Source organism: Palaemon carinicauda, chromosome 13 (genome assembly GCF_036898095.1).
Source record: "Palaemon carinicauda isolate YSFRI2023 chromosome 13, ASM3689809v2, whole genome shotgun sequence".
Lineage (NCBI taxonomy): Eukaryota > Metazoa > Arthropoda > Malacostraca > Decapoda > Palaemonidae > Palaemon > Palaemon carinicauda.
In genome coordinates, this window is record NC_090737.1 from 121091528 (window position 1) to 121118798 (window position 27271).

At 40.7% G+C, this 27271-nt stretch overlaps 1 protein-coding gene and 1 long non-coding RNA gene across 5 annotated transcripts in view; one reads left to right on the top strand and one right to left on the bottom strand.

Annotated features, from left to right (window-relative positions):
- LOC137652387 (uncharacterized) overlaps positions 1-24385 on the top strand; it is a 72350-nt gene extending 47965 nt beyond the window's left edge. For both annotated transcript variants that reach the window (XR_011046269.1, XR_011046268.1), the window contains exons 2-3: positions 13089-13278; positions 24249-24385. This is a non-coding gene — a long non-coding RNA (uncharacterized lncRNA). The remainder of the gene's footprint in view (positions 1-13088; positions 13279-24248) is intronic.
- LOC137652386 (trichoplein keratin filament-binding protein-like) overlaps positions 13285-27271 on the bottom strand; it is a 91721-nt gene continuing 77734 nt past the window's right edge. For 2 of the 3 annotated variants that reach the window (XM_068385769.1, XM_068385770.1), the window contains exons 11-12: positions 24534-24677; positions 13285-15781 (exon numbers count right to left, since the gene is read on the bottom strand). In XM_068385769.1, the coding sequence (XP_068241870.1) occupies positions 15752-15781; positions 24534-24677 (174 nt within the window). In that variant the 3' untranslated portion in view covers positions 13285-15751. Of the gene's footprint in view, positions 15782-24515; positions 24678-27271 lie in introns of those variants that run through there. The other variant, XM_068385771.1, reaches the window with a different exon arrangement.

The following is a 27271-nucleotide window of genomic DNA, read 5'->3' on the forward strand; positions in this document are numbered from 1 at the left end:
TGTTTGTGTAGGCATACATGTATATGTTTTACAAATGCAAGTTATGAAAGTAATGAGGTGTTATTATTGTCATTTGTTATTTCATTAATGACATAATATTGTCTTCAGAGTGCCACCTAGCCACCAACAATAAATGCCCCCCCAAAATTTATATTGGCCCTGAAGTGGCCCCCCCACTTTCAGAGTCCTAGAATCGCCACTGTTGACTATACTTGGTTAGGACTTCCATCTGCCTTAGGGTGAGTCATCCCTAATAAAGAGCATAAGGGTTTGTATAAGTGACGTAACAAATGACGAATTGGAAAGTAATTTGTATTTTTCCTAACGATACAAACCTTGAGCTCTTTATACAAATTTGTTCCGCCATCACCTATCTCCCTTGAAGTCCTGCCTGCAATTAAAAGGGATAATAGAACACAGATGTGTGTGTGTGAGCAGGGTAGTTGGTAATACCCCCTTCCCCCCCCCCTGCTAATTAGCGTTTGGGTAGTTATACCTCGCTAAAAGTCTCATGGCTAGTCTTTGAGCTTTGCCGAAAGTATATTCTGTATCTAAGAGCTCAAGGTTTGCATTGTTAGGAAAAATACAAACTACTTTAAAATTTGTCTTTGTTCCGTAACTGAAATACAAACCACGCTATTTACAGAGGGTTTACCTTTTAGCGCAGCTGAAATGACGAGCCAATAGTTTTAACGAGGGTTAATTACCCCCGCGCTAGTTAGCGGGGGGGGTTGGGGAAGGGTAGCTTGCTACCCCTCCCCCCTCCACACACCGGTGACTTGCTTCACTTCACTTTTGGCTCGGCGGTGATCAGACGTGTCTGCTCATTGTCCTCGTGACAGCCTTTAATTTTCTGCTTTTTCTTGTCAGCGTGTGTGTTGGTTGGAAGTTGACCTTCATTATTATTTCTTTACAATGCGTACATGCCCTGGAGTTGCCGGTCGTCCTTGTGGGACTTTCATGTCGGACGTAACTACGGATCCGCACACCCTCTGCCCTCAATGTCGGGGCCGACGGTGTGACCAGAAGAACATGTGCCGTGAGTGCAGGGAGTGGTCTGCCTCCCAGTGGGAGAGGTTTGGCCGTCGGCGTAAGAAGAAGTCCAAGAGAGACCGTTCTCCTTCGGGGTTAGCCTTGAAGGAGGAAGGTTCTCGGGACTCCTGCTATCTCTGGCCTCGGCCAGGGTGTAAGCAATCTTCTTGGTCTCGTACGACTTCGCCCTTTCTAAGGAATAGGGGAAGGCAACATTCAGATTCGCTCCCGAGTTGTTTGCTAGACTTAGAATCTTGGGGGTTCCGGCCCTTCAGTCCAGCTCCTTCAAGATTTCGAGTCACCATTCCGTATCAGATGACCCAAACCTTCTCCTTCTTGCCAGTAAAGGAATCGAGGGGTTATCTTTGGGAACAGCTGCAGTTTGTCCTCACGTGCAGCCGGGTTGGGAGCACAGGAAGGACACGGGAGATTCTCCAGTATACCTCTTCAGGTCGGACTCAAGGACATTCATCTCGACCTGAATCCAGACCCTCCTCCGTCACGTCGCCCTACAGCACGATGTCGGATACATCGCAACGTCCCTCGCCTTCGAGTAGTATTACTCTGTGACGCAGGGGCTACAAGCTGGAGTCTGGAAGCGTCTAATGACCTTCGCAGCCCGCTTCCTGCAGGACGTGACCCACAGGAGTATCGATACGTTTCTATCGCTCTGTGGTGGCTACACAACAGCTGGTCTAACCTCAGGCTCCTTTTTGGACAGGTAGCAGAAGGTTGAGGGCATTGTTATCAGGTTTTAGTCTGCATGAACGAAAGAAGTATGTCTGGCCCTTACTTCTTTCTTCATCGTCCCCTCTTCTGGGGAAGCAGCATCCTGGTCTCTGCATAGCTGACCTCAAACCTCTGCAGGTAAACCATGCTTCCTTGTGTTCCGAGTATTGAGTCAATACTGTCGCGTCCCCCCATACCCTGACGAGGTGGTATTGGGAACGTCCTAACCCAGAGTTCCTTCTGGAACTCCAGGTCAACCGCCTAGGACGGGTCACACTTCTTCCTTCACACACAAGCTTATGTAGGCCACGCGTTTCCTTGCAGAGCAAGGAACTTGTGAGGTGCAGGGACTCCTTTTCTCGAGTGCGACTCACTCGGATTTTGAGTCCCCGGGTAAAGCCAAAGCCAGTATGGCTGGGGACTTTCCACCCTTCCTAAGTGGTAAGTCACCCAATGTAAATAGCGTGGTTTGTATTTCGGTTACGGAACAAATGACAAATTCGGAGATGATTTGTATTTTTCCTAACCATACAAACCTTAGCTATTTACACATATTTGCCTGCCAGCCCTGTGCCCCAAGACAAGTTCTACCTCTAAGTGAAGTGAAGCAGTTCACCGGTGTGTGAGGGGGGGAGGGGTAGCTAGCTACCACTCCCCTACCCCCCGCTAACTAACGCGGGGGTAATACACCCTCGTTAAATTCTAATGGCTCGCCATTTCAGCTACGCTAAAAGATAAACCCAATGTAAACAGCTAAGGTTTGTATGGTTAGGAAAAATACAAATTATCTCCGAATTTGTCATTTTTATGCATTTCAATAGTGTTTTACTCTCAATTAAACAAATAATGCCCTCCAATCATTTAGTGCAAGAGGTGCAGCACTGGTTTAATACTTCTGCTGTCTAGGAAGATTATCAGTGTTCACTTCTGTTGGGTCCCTGCCCACGAGGTGGATGGGAATGAAAGAGTAGATAAGAACGCTAAGGAAGCTTCAGGGCTACATAACGTATCCCCTATAAGTATTCCTCAAAAGACCTTAAAAGTAAGATACATTTTCACTGTAAGAATAAGTAGGAGTGTTGATGATCTAACTGACCACCAATACAAAATTGAAACAAATACACCCTTCGGTGGATAAATGGTCATCTTGTAATTCTACATGTAGGAGGGATAACATCATTTTAATTAGACTGCGTACTGGCCATTCACATGTAACCCACAATTATTTAATGAAGATTGGGGAAGGAGATATTAAACATATTTTAGTCGATTGTACTAGTTTTGATTTTCAGAGGGCAATTTACTCCAGGACAAACCTTCATGAGATATACTGGGGGGGAATTTTAATACCCTGAACTTGAAAAAATTCATACTGTCTTGGGTTATATCACAAGCTTTAATTGATTTTATTTTAATCCCCTCTTATTTCACATTAGATGCTATTGTATGAAAGTGGTATGATTGGTTTTATAGGTAAAAATTATACCAAGTGTGTGATTGTACAGGTATGGTTGTAATAATTTTAATAATAATATTGATTTTAATTGTTTTAATAATAATATAAATAATTTGTATTATATAGTGCTGAATGGCCTTTGATGTCCAAGTGCTTGGCTTGAGGTCTAAATTTTGCATTCATCCATTCACTCCAAGAGGTCTTAGACAGGTTCCCAGGCTTCTACAGTCAACTCTTTCTTGTAGAGAAGACTGGAGACCTGGCATCGACCTCCCCTCCCTGAACAAGTTCGTTGAACAAAGATACAGTCAGACAGGCGATCAGACCCAAGGACTTCATGATTACGTTGGATTTGAAGGACACATACTTCCAGATCCCTGTTCATCCGTCATCAAGGAAATACCAGTTCAAGGTGCTGTGTTTCAGCCTGTCCATAGCACCTGAGGTTTTCATAAGGGTTTTCTCCTTGATGACAACCTGGACTCCCAGGATCGTCATTCGTTTCTTGAGATATCTGAACGAGTGGCTGATCCTATCAGACTTGGAGAGAACCCTTCTCCAACGCTGAAACAACCTTCTTGAGTTTTGTCTTTATCTGGGGATTGACGTAAATCTCGAGAAGTCTTCCCTAATACCATTACAGAGACTGGTATACTTGGGGGTGCTCCTAGACCCCAAGCTAGGTAAAGTATTCCCGTCCGATGGCTTAATACAGACAGGAGAAGGTAGCAAGTCCCTTCTTACTTTGAGACTCGCTTCCAGCTCAGCAGTGGCGATGTCTAATAGAACCCCTGTCCTCCCTGGAGCATCTGGTGACCAACAGCCGACTGCGCATACGATCGCTTCAGTGGCAGCTGAAGTCCAGCTGGGCTCAACACAAGGACCCACCGGACCTGTTGGTCCGTATGGGACCCGAGCAAAGGACGGATCTGAGGTGCTGGGTGTCAGATGCCAACCTTTGCAGAGGGGTAGATCTCTCTTCTCCACCCCAGAATTGATGCTCTTTACAGGTGCATCAAAAGAAGGGTGGGGGTGGGCCCCCACTTGCTGCATCACACGGCATTAGGTCTCTGATCAGTCCAAGAGAAACTTCCACATAAACCTCCTGGAAATGAAGGTAGCCTTAATGGCCCTCCAACAGCTCCTGTCAGGTCACTACGTGGCATTGATGAGCAACACCACCACAGTAGTGGTTTATATAAACAAACAAGGAGGTACTTTTTCACAGTACTTATTAACCTCTTCAGCACGACCTGTCACTGGAGCGTCAATATAAGCATTCCGACTTTTTTCCGTCACGCGTAAACGCACCAGAAATCAGCCAAATATCAAATACAGTGAACCCTCGCTACTTCGCGGTTCGACCATCGCGGATTCACCACTTCGCGGGTTTTTTCCATAACCCATATATATATACATATCGCGGATTTTCCGGAAAATTCGAAAATACCGCGAAATCTGAAGACAACCAAATACGATATTTTGTTACCTGTAATTCCATTAATACTGTAATTAGTAATATCTGCTCTTACTGATTGTTCATTGCATTACATATGATATATAATTCAGCACAGAAAGAAATAAAACACGAAAAGAGAATGTGATCATACGATAATACAGTACTGTATACAGTACAGTACGTAGTAAAATTAAATCGAACATGAAACGCAAATCAGATGCAGTCATACAATATTAGAATGGTGTAAGGCTGCTGATGGCTACTACTGTACGTACAGTACTACAAATGTAATGGATGTGCTTCTTTTCCATGAATCTTTTGTATGTATACAGTACGTACGTAGTACAGTACTGCATCCAATAATATTCTTTGTTGCAAAAATCACATTTCGAATAAGCGTACGAGAGAGAGAGAGAGAGAGAGAGAGAGAGAGAGAGAGAGAGAGAGAGAGAGAGAGAGAGAGAGAGAGAGACACACATCCTACAAAAGAATAAAATACTGTAGCATACGTAAAGCTATTAAATATTGTTATTATTATTGTTGTTGTTGTTAATAAAATTATGATTGTTATTATTATTATCATTATTATTATTATTATTACAGTACTGTACTGTATTATTATCATTATTTATTATTATTATTATTAATACGTACGTATGGTATGCGCGGGGTATCTTGTATGAGTTGGTAACCTACGCATCATATACTGTAAGACGGGTTGTGATTGGTTCAAGCGCTGATAGATGACGAATCAGAACTCAAGTTTTGTTATCTAGCCTGTGATTGGTGTTTTGCCATCATCTCCAACCCACAGCATCTAGGTTCTCGCGGGCCCGGGTCGTCCACTCTCTGTTCCCGCGTATCGCTGAGTAGACGTTCTTAAGTTTGTGAATCTGTGCTGTGTGCGACCTTTTTAAGTTGAACTTTTTGTCAAATCCTACTGTACAATGGCTCCCAAGCGTTCTGCTTCTACTAAGGCTGGTAGTGAGCCTAAACGCCACCGAAGGATGATGACGATAGCTGAGAAGGTTACGCTTCTCGATATGTTAAAAGATGGTAGAAGTTACGCGTCCGCTGGGCGCCATTTTGGCATCAACGAATCTACTGTTCGCTATATCAAGAAGGACGAGGCGAACATTAGAAAGACGGCTGCAATCACCTTTAGCAGATCAGCGAAGCGAGTCGTTACAACGGGTAATAAAACGATCGTACGCATGGAAGGTGCTTTAGCTGTGTGGATTGCCGACTGCCGGAAGAAGAACATAGCCTTGGATACGAACATCCAAACAAAGGCTTTGAGCTTGTATCAGAATTTTGCTGCAAAGGAACCTCAAGACGACGACGGCAACCATGCTGAAGAAGATGATGATGCAGATGATCCTCAACCAGGGACATCCACTGATTCCCAGCCTCAGAAACGTTTTTTCCGCCAGCAAAGGATGGTTCGCGAAGTTTCAGAAACGCTTCGCCCTGAAAAGCGTTTCCCTGCATGGGGAGGCTGCTTCGGCTGACACTGCCGCTGCTGAAACTTACGTGAACCAGACGTTCAAGAATATTATCGCCGAAGGTGGATACAAGCCGGAACAAGTCTTTAATATGGATGAGACCGGCTTGTTTTGGAAGAGAATGCCGTCGCGAACTTTCCTGTTCAAAGAGGAAGCCAAAGCCTCTGGCTTTAAAGCATTCAAGGATCGCGTTACCCTCGTGATGTGTGGCAATGCTGCTGGATTTTTGCTAAAGCCGGGGCTTATTTACTGTATAAGTCGAAAAATCCTCGCGCTTTGAAAAATAAAAATAAGAATCTCCTTCCCGTGTACTGGATGCATAATCAAAAAGCATGGATTACGAAGATGCTGACCTCCAACTGGTTCCATCAGTGTTTTATCCCGCAAGTCAGCAAATATCTCTTAGAGAAGGGCTTGCCATTCAAGATCCTTCTCCTTATGGATAACGCTGGTGGACACGCAACTGACCTGTCGCATGAGGGCATTCAGGTTGAGTTCCTGCCACCCAACACCACGTCATTAATTCAACCGATGGACCAGGGGGTTATCAGGGCGTTCAAGGCCCTCTACACGAAGAACACCTTGGCGGACTTCATTGCGTGTGTGGATGCTACCCAAGATGATGAGGATGAAGATTTTAACTTGAAGGCGTACTGGCGGCAGTACACCATAGCCACGTGCCTGCAGAATATTCAGAAGGCACTTCAAGAGATGAAACCTGCAACTGTGAATGCGAGCTGGAAGAAGTTGTGGCCCGAGATTGTTTACGACGACGAGGGATTTACACCTGCTGAAATCCAACACTCTGCAGTACGCAAATCTGTGCAGTTGGCTGCCATAATTGGAGGTGACGGGTTTGGCGACATGACGACCGAAGACGTCGACGAGTTGTTGGACTGCCATTCCCAGCCCCTAACTGACGCAGACCTCGAAGACCTGACGAAATCGGCAAGCGAAGAAGAGAGTGAAACCCAGGAAAAGACCCAAGAAAATGCCGAAGAAACGGGCTTAACATTAGAACGGCTTGCCAAGGCCTGCAACCATGCGAAGGAGTTGAAAGAAATGTTGCAAGAGTGGGACGAGGATATGGTTCGCTCGATGCAATTCTGCAACAAGGTTGATGACATAATGACTCCCTACAAAATGCTCTTAGATCGAAAAAAGAAGCAGCGGCAACAACTTCCGATCACAATGTTCTTCCAGCCTCGCAAAAAAGAGCCAGTTCCTCCTGCTAGTACGCCTTTGGAAGAAATTGAAGAAGTTTCCCAGGAAGAAGTTGAAGAGGTGTCCCAGGAAAAGACACCTCCGTCTGAAGAGACGTAAAATACTACCTGGCTGCACAGTAGAACACATCATCAGCTTCATCATCATCATTTCTACTGTGCAGCAAATTCATCGCCATCATCATTCAAGTTTTTCTTCAACTTCTTTCGTGGTGAGTACAGTAACAATCTTTATTTTTTACTTTAATATTCTCACATTCTAAAACTGTATTTGTGCCTGTTTTATAGTTTAGTACTGTACGTACTGTATGCATTAAGTTAAAGGGAAGGTTTTAAAAGTCTACATGTTGTAACCTATCATATTTTTTTTGTTTAAAATTTACATTTACGTACGTAAAACAATCTCTCTCTCTCTCTCTCTCTCTCTCTCTCTCTCTCTCTCTCTCTCTCTCTCTCTCTCTCTCTCTCTCTCTCTCTCTCTCTCGTAAATTGATTTTTTATGTTTAAAATTTACATTTACTGTACGTACGTAAAACAATATCTCTCTCTCTCTCTCTCTCTCTCTCTCTCTCTCTCTCTCTCTCTCTCTCTCTCTCTCTCTCTCTCTCTCTCTCAAATTGTTTTCCTGCTTTGCTACGTACAATACTGTATGTGCTGTACAGTACTGTATGATTTTATATAGATACAGTACGGTAAATTATATTTGTAAGGTAACATATTTTGTAAATGCTTTTACTGTAAATACTGTACTGTATCATTATTTATCACTATCATCATGCACGTTAAATGCCTTGTTTGTTCTGAGCGTGGTTGTTTACTGAGCGTACAGTACTTTATGACGCTGTCGTTTCAGGCGGCGTCATAAAGAAAAACATTTCATTTGGAAGTCCTAAGAAAAATACGTAAACTAAAACATTGGTAATAAAAAAATCAACATACTGTATAATCAATATAATCGATGCAAAAACTAACCTATACATATATGTGTACACTAAATGAGTTTGTTTCTTCATTATGATCAGAGATGAACGTAAACAAGACATTGGTTGCCATTTTTTATCGTGCTTTTTAGGTGTTTAGGAAACGCATGATATAAAATCGCCTTTAATATTTGTGCCTGTTTTAGTTTAGGGTGCTGTAGTACATGCATTAAGTGTTCTGTACATTAAAGGGTGGTTTGTTAACAGTACTACGTACAAGGGAAGGTTTTAAAAGTCCGAATATACATGTTAAATAAATAGGTAAATATGATGTCACTACTTCGCGGAATTTCACCTATCGCGGCCGCGTCTGGAACCTATCTACCGCGATAAACGAGGGTTCACTGTATAACTATTTATTTACTAGTATAAGTGTGTGTGTGTGTGTGCGCACGCATGCGCGTGCATGTGTCCGTCCGTATGCATGTATATATGTATAAGTGCACATACATGTGCATGTATATACTTATGCACAACTGTGTATGCATATATATGTTTGGTATGTAAATGTATGTGTAAATCTACTGTATATATATATATATATATATATATATATATATATATATATATATGCATGTGTGTTATATGTATATTTGTATATGCGTATGCATTTTCTGTGTGAAAAAGTTGATTACCCAAAGTATTTTCCAAGTGACCACAGAGGTATACTTCTACACTCTTTTTTATTGACGGAGTATTGCCAAGATCCCTAATCTCCGAGAAAAAAAGATATATGTATGTATTTATGTATGTGCACATATAATGTATATGTATGTATACATACATATATACATACATACATGCATACATCATACATACATACATATATACAGTATATAAAATATATATAGCAATGATAACCATTATAATAGCAACAACCATTTTCCCTTACTGAAGCAAAGCTTTTTTGAGGAAGATGGTATATATATATATATATATATATATATATATATATATATATATATATATATATATATATATATATATATATATATATATATATTAAAACACGTGACCATCTACCACCTAAAGATATGAATCTTTCGTCATCACTTTCATGGATAGCACTTTACATTGACGCATAATCTTCACTGTCTGAATCCTCCAGATGATATGAATCATCACTGTCAAAAATTTCTATGTCAGACATTATGTAATATACACAAAAAAGGCAAAGGCACGTCAGAAAACGTTCTTATGTCCACTACCAACAACTCACATGCAACCGCTGACGACACTGCTATGAGTAAGATGAATGCCCAGTTTTCTTTTATTCTGGAAAATTCCATTTTCTATAGTAGACGAATATAACCTCCACAGGCATTACGAATAGGGGAAACTAATCTATCGTGGCTGTTCCGACTTTCTTTATGTCTAGGGGAGATTTGATAGAATTTTGATACACCCGTGTGACCCATCGTAATACATATGGCAAATATAAAGGGTCACACATGTGACCCATCGTGCTGAAGAGGTTAAGCTGTGGAGCTAAAATGGTCAGAAGACAACATGGTGGCCCTATCAGCTCGCTTCATTTCAGGCAAGAGAAATGTGCTCGCAGACAATCTGAGCAGAGCTACTCAGATAGTGGGCTACAAGTGGTCTTTGAATCATCAAATAACCAACAAAGTCCTGACTTTGTGGGCTTCCCTGAAGGTGGATCTGTTCGCAACATCACTGAACAACAAGCTCCCGCTGTACTGTCCCCAGTACTGGATCCCCAAGCACTTTGGCAAGATGCTTTTTAACAACAGTGGGACAACATAGATGTCTAAGCATTCCCCCTGTTTTTCCTAATGAGAAGATTACTTGACAAGGTAAGACCAACCATCAACCTATCTATGACTCATAGCTCTGCAATGGCACTAAGTAGAATGGTTCCTGAAACTTCTACAGTTACTCACAGAGGCCCCGAGAGAATTCCCTCCACGTCGTGATCTACTTAGACAACCACACGTAAAGATTTACCACAATGCCATGGAGTCCATACGTCTTCACATCTGGAGGCTATTCAGCATCTCTTTGCAAAGAGGTTCTTTGTAACCTGTTGCTTAAAGTATGTCCAGGTACCTCAGGAAATTTTCATCTGCAGTATACCGGCAAAGTTGGCAGTCTTCTGTGGTTGGTGTCGTGGAAGGGGTATCTCTCCTCTTGACGCCACTATCCCAGGGATTGTGGCATTTCTCCTGAACTTTCGGGAGGAATAACTCTAATTAGTCTCAGCGGTAGTGGTAAAAAGCTATCGCTCAGCCTTGAGCCTTGCCTTTAAACTGAAAGGAGTTAATATTTCCTCATCATTGAAATTGTCTCTCCTCATACGGAGTTTCAAGCTTACCTGTCCTCAGCCAAAAGTTAGACCACCTCCACGGAATATAGTTTGTGTACTACGTTTGCTGAACTTTACCTGACTTTAATGGCCTTCCTTGCTAGCTCTGGCATCGGCCAAGAGAGTAAGCGAACTGCATGGTCTTTCCTACGATGTCTTCCATTCAAGGGGATGGAGACAGGTAATGCTCTGCTTTGTCTCTTAGTTTATCACCTAGACACAAAATCCGGCAGTAGCGGATCCTAGATTCGGGCCCTTCCGGATTGAGTGTCTCCATAATGTTACCGATGACCCAGGTCAACTGCTACTTTGCCCAGTGAGGGCTCTGAGTGTTACCTCAAACAAATGTCAGGAGCTGGTCCCCTAGTGAGCAGTTTGTTTGTCAGCACGGGGAAGGTTAAAAGGAAAATCACAAAGAATACGATCTTGGCATGGATTCGCAAGGTCATAGACCAGGCCTGGAATCCTGACTCTCCTCTGCAGGTGCGGAAACCTAGAGCTCAAGACGTTAGGGACATTAGTGCATCCCTAGCATTCAACAAAAACTACTCTGTGGCGCAGGTTCTTTAACCGGGCGTGTTAAAGCGTTGGACAACCCTCACTGCCTATTACCTGTAGGACATAACAGAAAGGAGCATGGAGGCGTTCTCCATTGGACCTGTGGTGGCTGCACAACAAGTGGTTTAAACACCTTGAGCTCCTCGATAGACACATAGCATATGGTGGAGGTCAGATGTTCCCCAGGATTAAGTCTGGGATGGATGATGATAATGACCGACACATTCTCTCTTTCATCTTCCCCTCTCTTGGGGCACATCACCTACTGTACTTTTCAAGCTGGCCTCCTCTGTCTGCTAGTAATAACCATTTCCTTTGTGTAACTTGATATATGCACATACAGTATATTTGTTACATCCCCATTTCCCCTAGCTAGGTGGGAATTGCGTAATATCTATGGTTTGTTCAAGCAAGTCTGAAGACTTCGACAAGAATTCTTACCTGAACAAGTCACATTGCTAGTATCACACAATCACACGGGTTGCTCAGGCCACTAATGCGCACACATGCATGGTAGTTTAGCAAGGTGTCAGGGTGATTCTGTTATAAAGTGTGCATAGCACGAAGGAACACCCCAGGTCAAAAACCAGCTATAGTCCATTTCTTTTATCGAGGCAGATTTGCACCGACTCGCAGCGGTGCCCTTTTATCTCGGAAAATTTTCCTGATCGCTGATTGGTTAGAATTATCTCGTCCAACCAATCAGCGATCAGGAAACTTTTCCGAGCTAAAAGGGCACCGCTAAAAGAAATTGACTATAGTTGGTTAAGACTTCCATCTGCCTTAGGGTGAGTCATCCCTAATAAAGAGCATAAGGGTTTGTATAAGTGACGTAACAAATGACGAATTGGAAAGTAATTTGTACTTTTCCTAACGATACAAACCTTGAGCTCTTTATACAAATTTGTTCCGCCATCACCTATCTCCCTTGAAGTCCTGCCTGCAATTAAAAGGGATAATAGAACACAGATGTGTGTGTGTGAGCAGGGTAGTTGGTAATACCCCCTTACCCCTCCCCCTGCTAACTAGCATTTGGGTAGTTATACCTCGCTAAAAGTCTCATGGCTAGTCTTTGAGCTTTGCCAAAAGTATATTCTGTATTTAAGAGCTCAAGGTTTGCATCGTTAGGAAAAATACAAACTACTTTAAAATTTGTCTCATAATTTAATTCTTTCATACTGCATCAGTTGCTAATGGCTTTCTTTACTTTGTCATTACAGTGAAACACTATGTCAACATACATCAGGACTTCTATACTGTTAACTTTATAACACAGCACAAAATGTCTTTATGATGAACATTAGTGATCACAACTTTACAAAGAGCATGTGGTCATAACTATACAAACACAATTACAAAGACATGCATTATAGATTACATTATTCTACTAGTGCTGCTGGGAGAGGGAAGAGTTAGGCTCTGAGCGAGGGGGCCAGGGATGGCTAGCCAATACAAAACAAAATGTCATAAAATGCCTGTGAACACTGTGGATTGTGTATTGGCACACATGCTAGTCTCGTTAGTACTTGTCCACAAAAAATGCGCATAAGGGCAGAAAATGTTTGCTTACAGACTAATAAAATGCTAAAAACCGATTTAATTTGTATGCTCATACTGTATTCAAAGTTACTTATAATGCAGGTTCATTATCAACAGTTACCTCATACACAGACGTCATAGCATGCATACTTTTATTTTTAACTTTCATAACCTAATATATCAGGTAACTTCTTTGGTTGGTGATTCTAATTTCCTTAATTCTAGGTTGCTGCTTCTAAATTTACATAATTCTCTACAGCTAAACAAATGCTCTATTGCAGGTTGCCACACCCATAATTTTTTCTTGGGTGCCAATGTTACGATACTGTTAACATTACAACGCCGCACAAAATTTCTTTATGATGAATAACAGCGATCACAACTACAAGTAATAATTCCAAGGATGTGCATGAGAGATGATTCTTCTTACTAGTGCTGCTGGGAGGATAAAAGAGTTAGGCTCTGAGCAAGGTGGGTCAATAGATAATGTGAAACAAAATGGTGCAAGAAGCCTGTGAACACTGTGTGGGTGGTGTATAGGTACACATGCTAAGGAATAGGAAATTTTTATTCTTGGGTAAACATCGGTGCAACTTCGAGTTAAAGGAATATAAACATCAGGGGAGTTTTATAAAAATATAAATTACTTTAAAAATTTTCCATACAGTATTGCCAGTTAATAAATACTGTACTATAATTTTCCCCCTTTCTCTCTCCTACCTTTATACCTCTTTGTCTTTGTATAGTTCAGTATTACCTCTTCATAAATTGCATCTTACATAATGGAGAAACCGCAGTCTTTCACACCTATTAGTTTCCTCAATCGGAAAGTTTTGCAGAGCACAACTATCTAGTAAGTCAACATTATCAGGAAATTGAAATTACACAACTTCTTTATTTCGATTTATTTATTATTTCAATTATTTTGCCCCCTTAATATTTAGTCCATTGTGTTGCTAATCACTAGGTATTTATAAAGTATACAAGAATGACTCTCTGAGGGTAAAATTACTTCATCTATTATGTGATAAAAATATTTTCATATACTAATATAATTTGATAAACTTCCTAGTAGTCTTGAAACCTGGTCATACAATATGTAACCACAACTATACAGTAGTCAAGGAACTCAAGAGTACAACATTCATTAAAGTCTTTGAAGTTAAAAGATGAAGGAACCGATTACTTTTGAAGTTACTTATTGTTTAATGGATTTAGAGTTAGTAACCAAGACTGCCATATTTTGTGTAAGTTTTAAAATTACTGGAGTTTATATGGATATTGGCATATATTGTTGTGGCTTTAGTTTCGCTCATTCCATTTTTCTTATTTGTCCGGAGTTTTGCATGAACAAAATTATTTGTGGATATTTGACACATGAATTGCCTGCTAGATGTGGTTATTTTGAGAAAAAAAATGTTGAACTCTAGTAATAAGAGAAAAAATATAATTATAAATGTAAGATGTCTTTTGAAGGATGACTAGTCCCATTTTGCTTTCAAAATTCATTAGGTAAATTGACCGAGACAGATTTCATGACTTGAAATAAGATTTAGTAGCAGTTTGACACAAAAGTCAAGAATATTGTAGAGGGTAAAATTTGTTACTGGTATCTAGTTCCCACATGAGCTTCAGAATTATGTACAAGTTTTGAGGCTAAGATTCGGTGTTAAATGAACTTGTCAAGCTGTTCAATGGCAGATACATTACTGTATCATTTCAAGTACAGTAAACAAAAAGCAGCATCCAGTATGGTTACTATTTTTATAGGGCATACATCATGATTATACTATGATAATCAAGTGTGCATTTTGTACAATATTTTTTTTTTATAGAAATTGCCATGTCCAAACAATTTATGCGATCTGCATGTGCAATTTTGTAAACACCTAACACTAAAGTATGCATATGTTAAATCCTATTAACGTATTATCACGAGTCATTACAGTTTTCACAAATTAAAACACATTTTCACTCTATCTATCCCTTCTGTCTTATCCATCTTTAGTAACGCTTACTCCTCGATTCATTAAAATTTTTAAACTAATACAGTATTTATTATAACTGTCATAGAGCTCGCTTGAAAGTTTTGTTCTTTTGAATGGTACAAATTGAATTTGATCTCATCACATACATTAAAAATCTGTAAGAACTATACAACTGGATAGAGTAAAATGATGGAGATTCTGAGGATTTATCATTATCTACCATTTGGTATTAACTGAAACTTGGAGATTCACAAATATGTTCAATTGTATTGATTAATCTGCAGGCATTAAAAGAGAAATGATGGGTGGCCATTAAGTAATAATGTGTTTAATAAATGTGTAAAATTCTCTGATGGGTTAACATTATTTTATTTGTTTCATTTGCTATGTATTGGTAACTACCATACACATCATTCTATTTTGGGTTTAACATACTTCAACTTGTTACTTTAAGTTTTGTAATTCAACAAATCTTTATCATAAACTTTGACGATGTTACGTAATTGTTTAAATGGATTATTGGTTTGATTTGGGCTGCTCCATCTGACTTCCTTTCCTTTAACACAAGCATTAAAGATATTTACTATTGTTCAATATCTATGCCAGGTTCGGGTAATGTAGGTAAGGAGTATTTCATCTACTAGACAAGTTCATTTATTAGAAGACATATTTTTTATTGCTTTTATGACCTTTTTACAAAACATTTTAAAAATAACTCTAATATGCTGTTTGTGTTCTTGAAGCCATTTTAAAAACCTGACGGATTTATTGTGATATATTTAAGGCCAAAAAGAGAATACATACATTATTTTAGGAAAATAAGCGTTTAGTAAATATAAATGGACACTAAAAATCATAAGTACATAAATATAAATTTATACATATAATACTGTACACTATTATAAAAGTATAGTTTTTATGTGGTCCCTACCTAACAAGTAGTTCACAGCAGTCTCCTACCATAAAAAACTTTTTCTCCCAAAGCGCTGTAAGAAAGAGAAAATAAAAGTTAAAGTTAGTGATAAAATGTAAATACTTTGAAGTAAATTTACATCTAAAAAATATAGGAAAACTGCATTTCCATAAGCAAACATTTTTTCTTATTAAAATCTACTTATGAATAATTGCTGTACTTAATGTAAACAATAATTCTTGATGGTGAAAACTCTTTCAAATGGGTATTATCCCATATGTAGAGTTTTTCTACTCTAAAGATTGGAAGAAAAGCATTTCCAATTAAAATAAGTTTGTAACTAAACAATAATTGTTCCGTAACCGAAATACAAACAACGCTATTTACATAGGGTTTACTTTCGGCGTAGCTGAAATTGACGAGCCATTAGATTTTTAACGAGGGTTTACTACCCCCGCGCTAGTTAGCAGGGGTAGGGGAGGGGTAGCTTGATAACCCCCCCCCCCCCCCCCCCTCACACACCTGTGAAATGTCTCACTTCACTTTTGGCTCGGACGATGTACAGACATGTCTGTCTTTCGTCCTCGCTTGGCAGCCATTTTATGTTTTGTCTTTACTTAATCACTTACTTTTCTTATACTCTATATATATGTAAACATATTTTCATGTTTATGTATATATTTGAGTATAGAAATCAGTAAGCTTCCTTTTCAGAGTTCTGCTTGTGTGTGTACGATATCTCCGTGGAGCTTCCTCCCGTGTCGGGTGGAGTTGCTACGCTGTACATTGTATCACAATTATTTTTGACTCTAATTGTATTTGTTAACTTTTCAGCTTTTGTAGAACGCTTCCTTTCGGGGTTTTTTCGTTCTTACTTTAGTGAACATTCTTATTTGAATTACATAATTATAATTTTTATAATTCTGTGTTTGTTACAGCTCTCCGCCCTTCCTCCTTCCCCGTGAGTGTAAGTGGAGTTGAGGGTGCATGCCTGTTGTGTAATTCTGGTGTTCTTTTCCCTCGGGATTCCTCTTCGGAGTCTTCCCGGGGAATGAATGTTAACTAATTACTTTTTATTTTTCACAGTTAACGATCTAGTTTTTCGTTTGCATAATGTGACAACGTAGCGAGTTGTCTTGTTGGGGCCTGGGGAGTCTGCTGTTGCTGCCTCCCCTATAGGACTTTGTCAGGGGCATGTCTCCTTCTCCTGGAAGTGCTCCCGTGACGACTGACGGCTCTTCAGTTATCTTAGAACTCTAAGGAGGTTCGCCTTCTTGGGTGGGTATCTTCCCTTCCGAGGGAAGGTTCCCTGTCCAGGTTGGAGTTTTTCCCTTCGGGGGGAACTTCTGTTACCTTTATTTTGTTCCTGGTCCTCCGGCGGTTATGCTCTTGGTGCTGAGCGACCGCTTTTGTAACCTTGCTCAAGGGGCTGAGCGGTTGCAAGCTCGGACCATGGAATTCGTGCGACTATGCTCTTGGTGCTGAGCGGTCGCACCTGCAGCTACGCTCAAGGGGCTGAGCAGCTGCAGGAGCCCCTCTTCGGAGGATTGCTCTTTTTGGTCACTTGCTGACCCTTCAGCCCTAGGGGCCCTCTCTTCAGTCTCTTCTACGAAGTGTTCCTCTCTCGTTCGCGAGGAAGAACACTCGTAGAGACTCCTCTTCGGAGGACTCCTTCTGCTGTTGTTGCTGAAGGCTCAGTCCCCTTTGGGGGGGTAGCTGAGCCCTACGGTCTCTCCTGCGAGTGCTTCTCCCCCGGGGGGGAGTTCACCACAGAGACTCCTCTTCGGAGGACTCCGCCTGCTGTTGTTGCTGAAGGATCAGTTCCCTTCGGGGACAGCTGATGCCAACGGTCTCTCCTGCCAGTGACTCTTCCCCTCGGGGGAGTTCACGATCAGAAACTCCTCTTCGGAGGTCGGAGGGTGTTGCGCCTGTCCGAGGTCGTCTTCATCTTCATTCGACGTTCTCTGCAGAGGACCCTCCTCGACGAGTACCGACTGTTGCAGCTGCTCGACTCCTGCCAGACCTTCTAGTCTTCATCTCCGTTCCTGGACACAGATGCGCAGTGGGCGCCAACACACCCCGTTTACAACGGGCACCGGTCCCTTCGGGGTTAAGGGGCTTACTCCACTGTGTGGGTAAGTCCCTTAAGTGCCAGGTTTTACCTGCGCGCCTACGATCTCCTGCGCGCTCTAGCGCTCGCCTGCTGTGGACCACGATCTCCGGTAGTCGAGTCTCGCCGTAGATCATCTTCCTGCGCGCCAGCGCTCACCTGTGCTTCTGACCTTCTGTGCACCAGCTCTCTTCAGCTCGCCAGCGCACATCTGTGCGCCCTTTCCTGCTACGCGCCATGGGCGCCAACGGTTTCCTGTACGCCCACGATCGCCTGCTTGCCAGCGCGCATCGGCGCTCCCCTTCCTGATGCACCTGCGAGCCTCCTGATTAGTGCGATGCGCGCCAACGTTCGCCCTCACGCCCACGATCTACCAGATCTGGGCGCAGGCAAGAAGATTTCCTTCGCCTCCTCGCCGACGATCTTCTCTAGTCTCTTACGCGCCAGCGATCTCCTACGCGCCCGCGCGATTCTTCGCCTGTGCACAAGCGTTTTTAACGCGCCACCGCTCGCCAACGCGCCTTCACTCGCCTACGGGCCGTCGCTCGCCAAGACGCGTCATCGCCCGCCCACGCACCATCGGTCTCCCGGTCGCCTGCGCTCACCTTCTCGTCCGCGCACCCATGTTCACCCGCGCGTGAACCAACGGTTTTCCATCGCGTGAGCGCCAGCGCGGTTCCCGCCAGTGAGTTATTGCTCGCCAACGCGCCGTAGCTCGCCTACGCGCCATCGCTTGCCTACGCACCATCGGATTCCGACTGTGAGCGCTTGCCCTTCCAACCGCGCTCGCCCCCACCTGCGCTCCCTCGCGCACTTTCGACTGCGCGCCTTCGCTCCCATGCGCGAACCAATGATTCCATCGCGCGAGCGCCAGGGTGATTTCACCGCGATTTCCGTCGGGTTTTTGCAACACGGGCAACCTGGCGAGTCTTCTGGAGCGCGTACTTCCAGAACACGATCTTCATCCCGTAACGCAGAGCATGGCACGTGCAAGAGCAGGAAGAATCTTCAGGGAGGTCTGAGCAATATTCTTCTCCTCCTTTTCAGAACCTGGTTTAGCCCTTCCTCTCCACCATTCCGTGGAAGGGGCTTGCCAGGGAATTTTCTTTTGAGAAATTCTCCGCCAGGCAGGGGGTGACTGGTCTAGCCCTTCCTCTTCTCCATTTCGGGGAAGGGGCTTACCAGGCATTTCCCTCTCCGATTGCGACCCGAGGATTTGTACAAGGAAGCTCCAGGAAGATCATGGGAACTTTCCTTCTCTCGGGCTCAAGCACCATTGCGTTCCGTCGCCAAGTTTCGAACTTGCGGACAAACTCGATGTTGAAGCATCTAGACGCAGTGACCGAGGGCTTCCTCTCAGAAGTCCCATCCGTGGATGTCGGCAAACTCAGACACTCTTCCATCCTTGGGAAGAGCTTGTTTGAGCCCAAGGACAGAGAAATGGACAGCTGGTGTGCGGTGGAAGTCGAATCTCGATTCTCTCCTCCAAAAGGTGCTTACTTCCAGACCCTGCAAGCCTCCGATGCCTCATCATACAGCCTCGTCAGCCTAGGTCATCGGAACCGGCTCCGGCAGCTAAGACAAGGTGTACAATAGCAGCCCCCTCCTGTCAGGGACAGGTAGGATGGGAAGTCCTCCCGGGGAGGCAATAATCCTAGAGGGAGCAGCCGAGTTCGCAAACTCTAGGATTGGCCCCCCCCCTTGCAGGTTTCTCGCTGGGGGGATGCCTTAGGTTACTCTTTCAGATAGCAACATCCCGGTGCCGATTCCTGCACGATCTCCGTGATCAGCCAAGGATATCGCGCCTCGCTCTTGACATCTCTACCTCCACTGACAGCGAATCCAGTGTCGCTAAGCTTCTATGCCATGGGATCGGCAAGGGGTTTGCCCTTCAGGCAGAAGGGGCCATGCTCTAGAAGGATGCCCCCCAAAGGGTCGTCGACGGCTTCCCCCCGGCTTCTCTATCCGAGCCAAAAGTAAAGTGACTAAATCACAGGTGTGTGAACGGGAGTGGTAGCAAGCTACCTCCCCCCTACTCCCGCTAACTAGCGGTGTGGGTAGTTTACCCTCGCTAAATTTTAATGGCTCGTCATTTCAGCTCCGCGGAAAGTATAATCCCTAATAAATAGCGTGGTTTGTATTCCAATTACAGAACAAATATAGCGTGGTTTGTATTCCAATTACAGAACAAATATAAGTACAGTAATGAATAATGCATGGAAGAAAATAAAGATTTCAATAGAAAGCTGAATGAATATCATAAAGAATTCATAAATAAAATAGATAGGTTCTGTCCAAAAACAATTTGAGCAATTGTAGACAGGATGCACATTAAAATTTTATATTTATGTAATTAGATTTATAATAATTTTTTTTTTTACATTTATATAACTTAAAAAATTATGTAAAAATGGTCATATTTTAAAATTTTCATATACAGTACCATGTGGGAATACATAGGATATCCTATCAAATGGTATAAAATTTTGTGGAATAAATAGGTAAACATAATGAATAATGTTGAGAACAAATTGCAATGAAAAGCTGAATGCATTTCCTGTATAATCCAAGACTAAAATGAAGTTTTGATGAGGGAAAAATTTAATTTTCGGGTTAATGTACTGTGTGGTCTCCATGGACTTTCCTCTGAAAGGCTAGAACTGGGAATCCAATATGATGGAAATACCAAAGAAATATTGTCTTCCCTACCCTTGGGCCAGTGTATCAACAGGCATAGCATGGACTCCGTGTGTATAAGAGACCTTCTAGTTCAGGCGCTCTTGAACTTGAACACAGCATCTCCAATGCTGAAAACTGTCTATGTGACGTTATACAGGGGATATATACGTATCACCTATCTTGAATGCCATCAATAAAATCAAATAGATCATCAGAGAGGTCACTTTTACCTTCACTTTCCATTGGGCAATGATACGGGAGGTGCGCAATATTGTATGTGGGTAAATAAGAGTGCTAGGCGATACCATTATACTCATGTGGGAGTGGGGCTGTACAAGAGCTGTTGTCGGAGATCAATAGGTTACAGATTTACAACTTTGCATGAAAACTCAAATCTGAATGTTAAGAAGCACAACATTTTCAGCGAAAAAGTAGGGGTGGGCTATAGCTGCCCCAGCCACCCCTGTTCCTAAATCCCTGCTACACTGCAATATGTATAATAAATATGTAGCCAATAACCAAGATTTTTAGCAAATATTTTCAATATTTTGACAAAATAAATGACGGAGCACTACGGTTACATGAATGGATGATGACAAAGTGCATCATCGGGTCACAACTATGATTAATTCTAATTAGTTATTTTAATTCTATATCTTTTACTTTTACAAAATAGTTCTAACCCAGTAAGAAAGCTGATGTTCTCCGATTTCATTTATTTAATTGATTTTCATTAAGTTGGTAACACCTACCGGTAACTAAACATAGATCTGTGAGAACAGGACGAAATTAACATCAGCTATAGAAGAGCTTTAAATGTAATAATTGATAACCATAGACTTACATTAGAATAGACCAGACATTACAGCTGGGTACTACGAGTATTGAAGATTCTTTCATGCGATATGATATATAGGGTGGTATTATTTGTATTTGAGGAAAGTGCCAAAAACTTTGCAAAGATTGAACGGAGTCTTGTCTTGGGGTCAAAGTAGTGAATATGAGCCACATTGGTAATCTATCACTCGTGGTTCAACCAATTGAGTAGCCATTACCCTGAAAGTCACATCCCATACAATAAGCAACATTGTTATTGTTATTTCTGGATTTCTACTTAATTATATTATGCAGCCATTACTGTCTGCAGATGAAAGTTCTTTTCCCTCCATATTTCCAGTAATTTTAACATTTAAGGTGATGCAAAATGATTGCTTTTAATCCAATCAACCTTTTGGTTTTATAAATTTTTTTGGGTGGCTGTATGTTTTTGGCACTGCAGACAAGGAATTTCAGTTTTGCTAAGTTCCAGCTCATGTGAATGTGCCAGGAAATGAAGAGGCAGCCAGACTAGCTAAAGAAGCTGCAGACAAATTACTTTCAAGTACATATTCATTATTGTGTAATTAATTTTTATGTAATGTATTGCCAAATGATCTCTTGGTGATGTTTGACAATGACAGAATTCTGTGAACCAGAATAAAAATATCAGTATAGTAAATTCTTTTTAGTGAGGCAGATTTGCACCGACTTGCAGGGGTGCCCTCTTAGCTCAGAAAAGTTTCCTGATTGCTGATTGGTTGGACAAGATAATTCTAACCAATCAGATAGCAGGAAACTTTTCCGAGCTTAAAAGGGCATCGCTGCGAATCAGTGCAAATGCGCCTCATTAAGAAAAATTGAGTATAGTGCTACTGCACCTCCTCAGAAATAAGACAATATGCCATGAAGGTGGAAACTGCCCTCTTGTAGACTATGAATTTGGCACAAGTTCTTATTCTGCAATGAGTATTTGGTCTCCATGAATGATCAACTAACTGAATGGCCTAGTATTGGGGATCTCTGAGAATGATTTCTCTCGGAAGCTCATGGTGAGGATGTCAGGAACATCCTCGCCAGGATTCTTGGACAAGATGTTGTGTATGATTCCAGTGGCCTTTTCAAGTTCACATTGGATGCTGGCCTTCTTAATAAACTTTAAATATATATATATATATATATATATATATATATATATATATATATATATATATATATATATATATATATATATATATATATATATATATATATATACATACAGTGGAACCTCTACACACGAACGTATCTACATCCGAATTTTCCAACATCCGAAGTAAAATTCGAGCAAATTTTTTACTCTACACCCGAATTTTATTTCGACACACGAAGTAGCAATTTTCGTCGTACCGGTTGTATCCGAATTTTTCGACACGCGAAGTACAATTCGAACACGTTCCTACTCTACACCCGAATTTTTTTTTCGACACCCGAAGTAAACAATACTCGTATGCGTAGTCGGTGCTCATAGCGCCTGATGTGTTTTTTATTTCCGCCAATAGAAGGCAGCACTTCAACCTCAGAGGGACCCTCAATTAGCGTGGCTTGGGTCAGTCCTCTGTTCTCGTTGGCTTTATGTGGTTGTGCCCTGTGCGTTCTGCTATTAATTGTGTTTTAATCGTGATTTTTTACATTCATCCTTTTACGGTATTTTACGAAAATCATGGGTCCTAAAAGGCTTAGTTTCGCAAGTGGTAGTGGTAGTGGTGAGAAAAGGAATAAGGGAATGCTTTCTTTAGAAGTAAAGCAAGGAATTATTGAAAAGCATGAGCGTGGCGTCCGTATGAGTGAACTTGCAATAAGTTCCGCGCAAATAAAAGAGGTGTTAGGAAAATATCAAGACGTGGTCGACTTCATCGACAAATACCATCCAAAGAAATTGCAGGTTTGTCGTGTAGCTGCGCAGTTTGATGATGTTTCCCTAACTTATTTTCGAAACATTCTGAAAAGCTGTACCAAGCAACTTTCTATCGATAGCTTCTTTAAAAAAACTACGAAGCGAACTCGTGATGAAGAGGAAGGAAGTGGTTCAAATAAGACAGCAAAGAGTGAAGAGAAAAAAATTCAATCAATTTTAAGTGTAGAGAGTGAAAGTGATTAAAATTAATCATCAAAAAGAAAAAAAGAAAATGTAAAAAAAAATATAAATTATAAAAAAAAAAAAGCTAAGTTATGTTAAAGTTCACTTAGTGTAAGTTAGAATAAGTTACGGTAGTGTACGTTTATCGTAGTTAACCTCTCTACCTCCTCGCCGCCCGTCCGTCTCCTCTCTGCGTAGCAAGACTAACAACACCTGCGCTGGAGTTTCTAAGGTAAAGTGACGCTAAAAACCCGTTTCTTATTTATAATTTTTTGCTAATTCTTCTTATTTACATGTCTATTCTTCTTATTTACATGTCTATTATCTAATTTAGTGTTCATTATTCTCATGGAAAAATTATGTGTAGTAGTTTATTAAGAAGTTATCATAGGTTTTTGGGCTCAACCACGGATTAATCCTATTTCAATGTATTCTTATGGGAAAATTCGTTTCGACAACCGAACATTTTCTACATCCGAAGTTGGTTCTGGAACGGATTAAATTCGTATGTAGAGGTTCCACTGTATATACATATATATATGAAATGTTTTATAATTAAATTATTTTTTATGCATATTTTCTTTGTTATTAATTTGTAATTAATCTTACTCCCATTGGCATCAATAACCATTGAAGTTATAATACCAGATAATTCCTAATCATTCATTCATTCTTTACTTCCAGTGGCGTAGGCAATTCTTTAATTCTTTCACATATGCTTATGCCCTTTATAAACATTTTCTGTAGTTTTTGTCCCTTCTTGTTTGTAAGCCTACAAAGGATTTAAATTTCCATACTTTTTTTTTCTACTTTCAGAGGTGACAGTTGATAAACAAGAGATAGAAAGGATGCTTAAAGGAACATTTACTATCACCAGCACTTCTGCAGTGTCACTTGAGGATTACAAGGAGGTGGTGCAGTACCTCCCGGATGAGAGATGTTCAGGATCCAAAATTAATGTTGAACTAGCTATGAAACAAACTACACTCAATAATTTCAGTGGCTTTTCTCTGATGAAAGTAATTAAAATGTTTTTTTTAAAAGAAATTTCTGAAAGAATTATGCTCATTACAGAGCTTCAAATTACAAATGGTAACTTACCGGAGGTGCATATTGCGGACCCCATAATTGTTGCATTTGTTGCTCCAGACGTGCAATTTCATTGCGATGTTCTTCAAGTTTACGCTCTTCATCTTGACGATCTCTCTTAAGCGATGTAATTTCTTGTGAAACTCGTGAAGGAAGCTGAAATTATATGAAATTAATTTAAAGAATCACAACATAAGTTTTACAATCATACAATGACCTACCCTCTATGCAAGGCTCTTTAGCTGCCTCTATTTTATACATTGAATGTCAATGAAGAGACAGATTGGTGGAATAATTCTTTTACTCCATGGAAGATAGTAATATTATTTTGAAATATTAATTACAGTATTTCAATACTTACTCAACACTTATTGTGTTATGCATTTTGCAAGTGCAGCTTGGATGACAAATTAAAAAATTAGAAGATTAGTTGTGGGTTTTTATGACTAGTCCTTCTATACCTATACCTAGAGAACTACTACTAAACTTCATGGCAGCAAGATGCGATCTTGAACCATTTATTTTTATTTTATATCAATGAGACATGCGGAGGAGGGTGGTATTCAAATAAAATTAAAATTCCCATTTTAAGAAATATGTTTATTTCCATAAGTCTTACCTGCCAGGAGGTGGGATACTAGAAACTATAAGGTAGGCATAAAAATCTTCTTTGAAACAGGTAAATAACAAAAACATTCCTCAAGACACTTTACGTTGAGATTCAACCCTCAGATAACTTGTTCTGAGGCAATGTGGCATTAATAGAGGCCTTGTAACTTCTCTATTTCCAATAAAAGGTGAGAACACTTAATGCTAAGAACTTCATTTACCTTTAGAGTACTACCCCACCACAAGGACTAACACCAACGAGAACCAAATGAAGTCGAGTCAAAAGAACACTTATTAAGTCAAAGTCCACCCCCCTAATAGAAAAACTATACTCAATTTTTTTTAATGAGGCGCATTTGCATCAACTCGCAGGGATGCGCTTTTAGCTCGGAAAGTTTCCTACTAGCTGATTAGTTGGACAAAATAATTCTGACCAATCAGATAGTAGGAAACTTTTCCGAGCTAAAAGGGTACTCCTGTGAGTTGGTGCAAATGTGCCTCGTTGAAAAAAATGGAGTATAGTTAGACATCCTTAACTGTGGATTCCAAAAAAATACATGATACTATAATTAAAAAAACATCAACTATCATTTAACAGACAAGTATGACCTTAGAAACATTAAGCATTTAATATTTTCAGTTACATTTGGAAAAGAAGTACACTGAATAGATTCACTTGAACCCATTTGTAAAAAACAATACCCATCCTTGCATGCCATTTTTGCAATAGCTTCCACAGTAGATTTATTGTGCAAAAATCACATTAAAGTAAGTTCGCTCTTATTAAAAGAACCACTAGCTTCACTTTTGGAATTACTATAATTTATTTTACTTAAATGTGCCTTCAACCCAGATGTTGATACTCCAACACACTTCGAAACTTTATGAAATGTATAACACTCACCTTTGCTTTTCTTCAAAAAGTGCTGCCAAACATTTGACTTTCTTTGAGACATTTTGAGGGTGTTGATGTCAACTTTATGGGACAAATGCTCAAGAAATTGCATTGAAATTTGAAAAAAAGACAAACATTTATGACGATGCTTAAGTACTGTATTAACAACTATTTTAAAAGGTAGCTGAAAAATAATTTTCCCAAATAACATCAAGCTTTTAACAGATAATAAAGTATCAGTAATTCTAATGACCATCGAATTTTGTAAATAGGTAATTACCGGTACAGTAATTAATTACCAGTGTTCGAACCCTAGTGCATACAGTCATCCTTCATGGGCCCAGTATTGAGATACAGTACCTGTTCATTGTTCTGAGACCTCAGTCTTATGCTGCAGTTTCTCTCAAGTGTGCATGACAGCATTATCTATATGTATTGACAAATGAAGTTAACCATGTGATTGGGTATTAAGTATGTCAAATCATGGCTCTAAACAATTTTTAGGTTAAGTGTGCATTGGCCTAAAAGGTAAAAAGTCTTGTCAGGTGTTGGCCCCAGTAGAGATGGTAAAAATTCCTGATTTAACTGGGAAAATGAATAAGTTTAATGCCGAAGTTCCCAGTAGGTATGAGAAGAATTGGCCTCTTCCACCGCTAAAGTCTGTGCAATGCTTTAATTTAGTAGGTAGTAGGTTGGCCCCAGCCACCTGTTGAGAAATTACTGCTAAATAGTTATTGGGTCGTTTGACTGGTCAGACAATACTACTTTGGATCCTTCTCTCTGGTTACGGCTCATTTTCCTCTTGCCTACGCATACATATTTACATATTCTGTTCTGTCCTCATACACCTGACAACACTGAGATTACCAAACAATTCTTTCTCACTCAAGGGGTAAACTACTTCAATATAATTGTTCAGTGGCTACTTTCCTCATGTTAGGGGTAGAAGAGACTCTTTAGCTATGGTAAGCAGCTCTTCTAGGAGGACGACACTCCAAAATCAAACCATTGTTCTCTGGTCCTTGATAGTGCCATAGCCTCTGTACCATGGTCTTTCACTGTCTTGGGGTAGAGTTCTCTTGCTTGAGGACACACACTATTCTATCTTATTTCTCTTCCTCTTGTTTTTTTTTTTTTTTAAGTTTTTATAGTTTATATGTGAAAGATTTGTTTTGATGTTGCTGTTCTTAAAATATTTTATTTTAATTGTTAATTACTTCTCATGTAATTTCCTTATTTCCTTTTC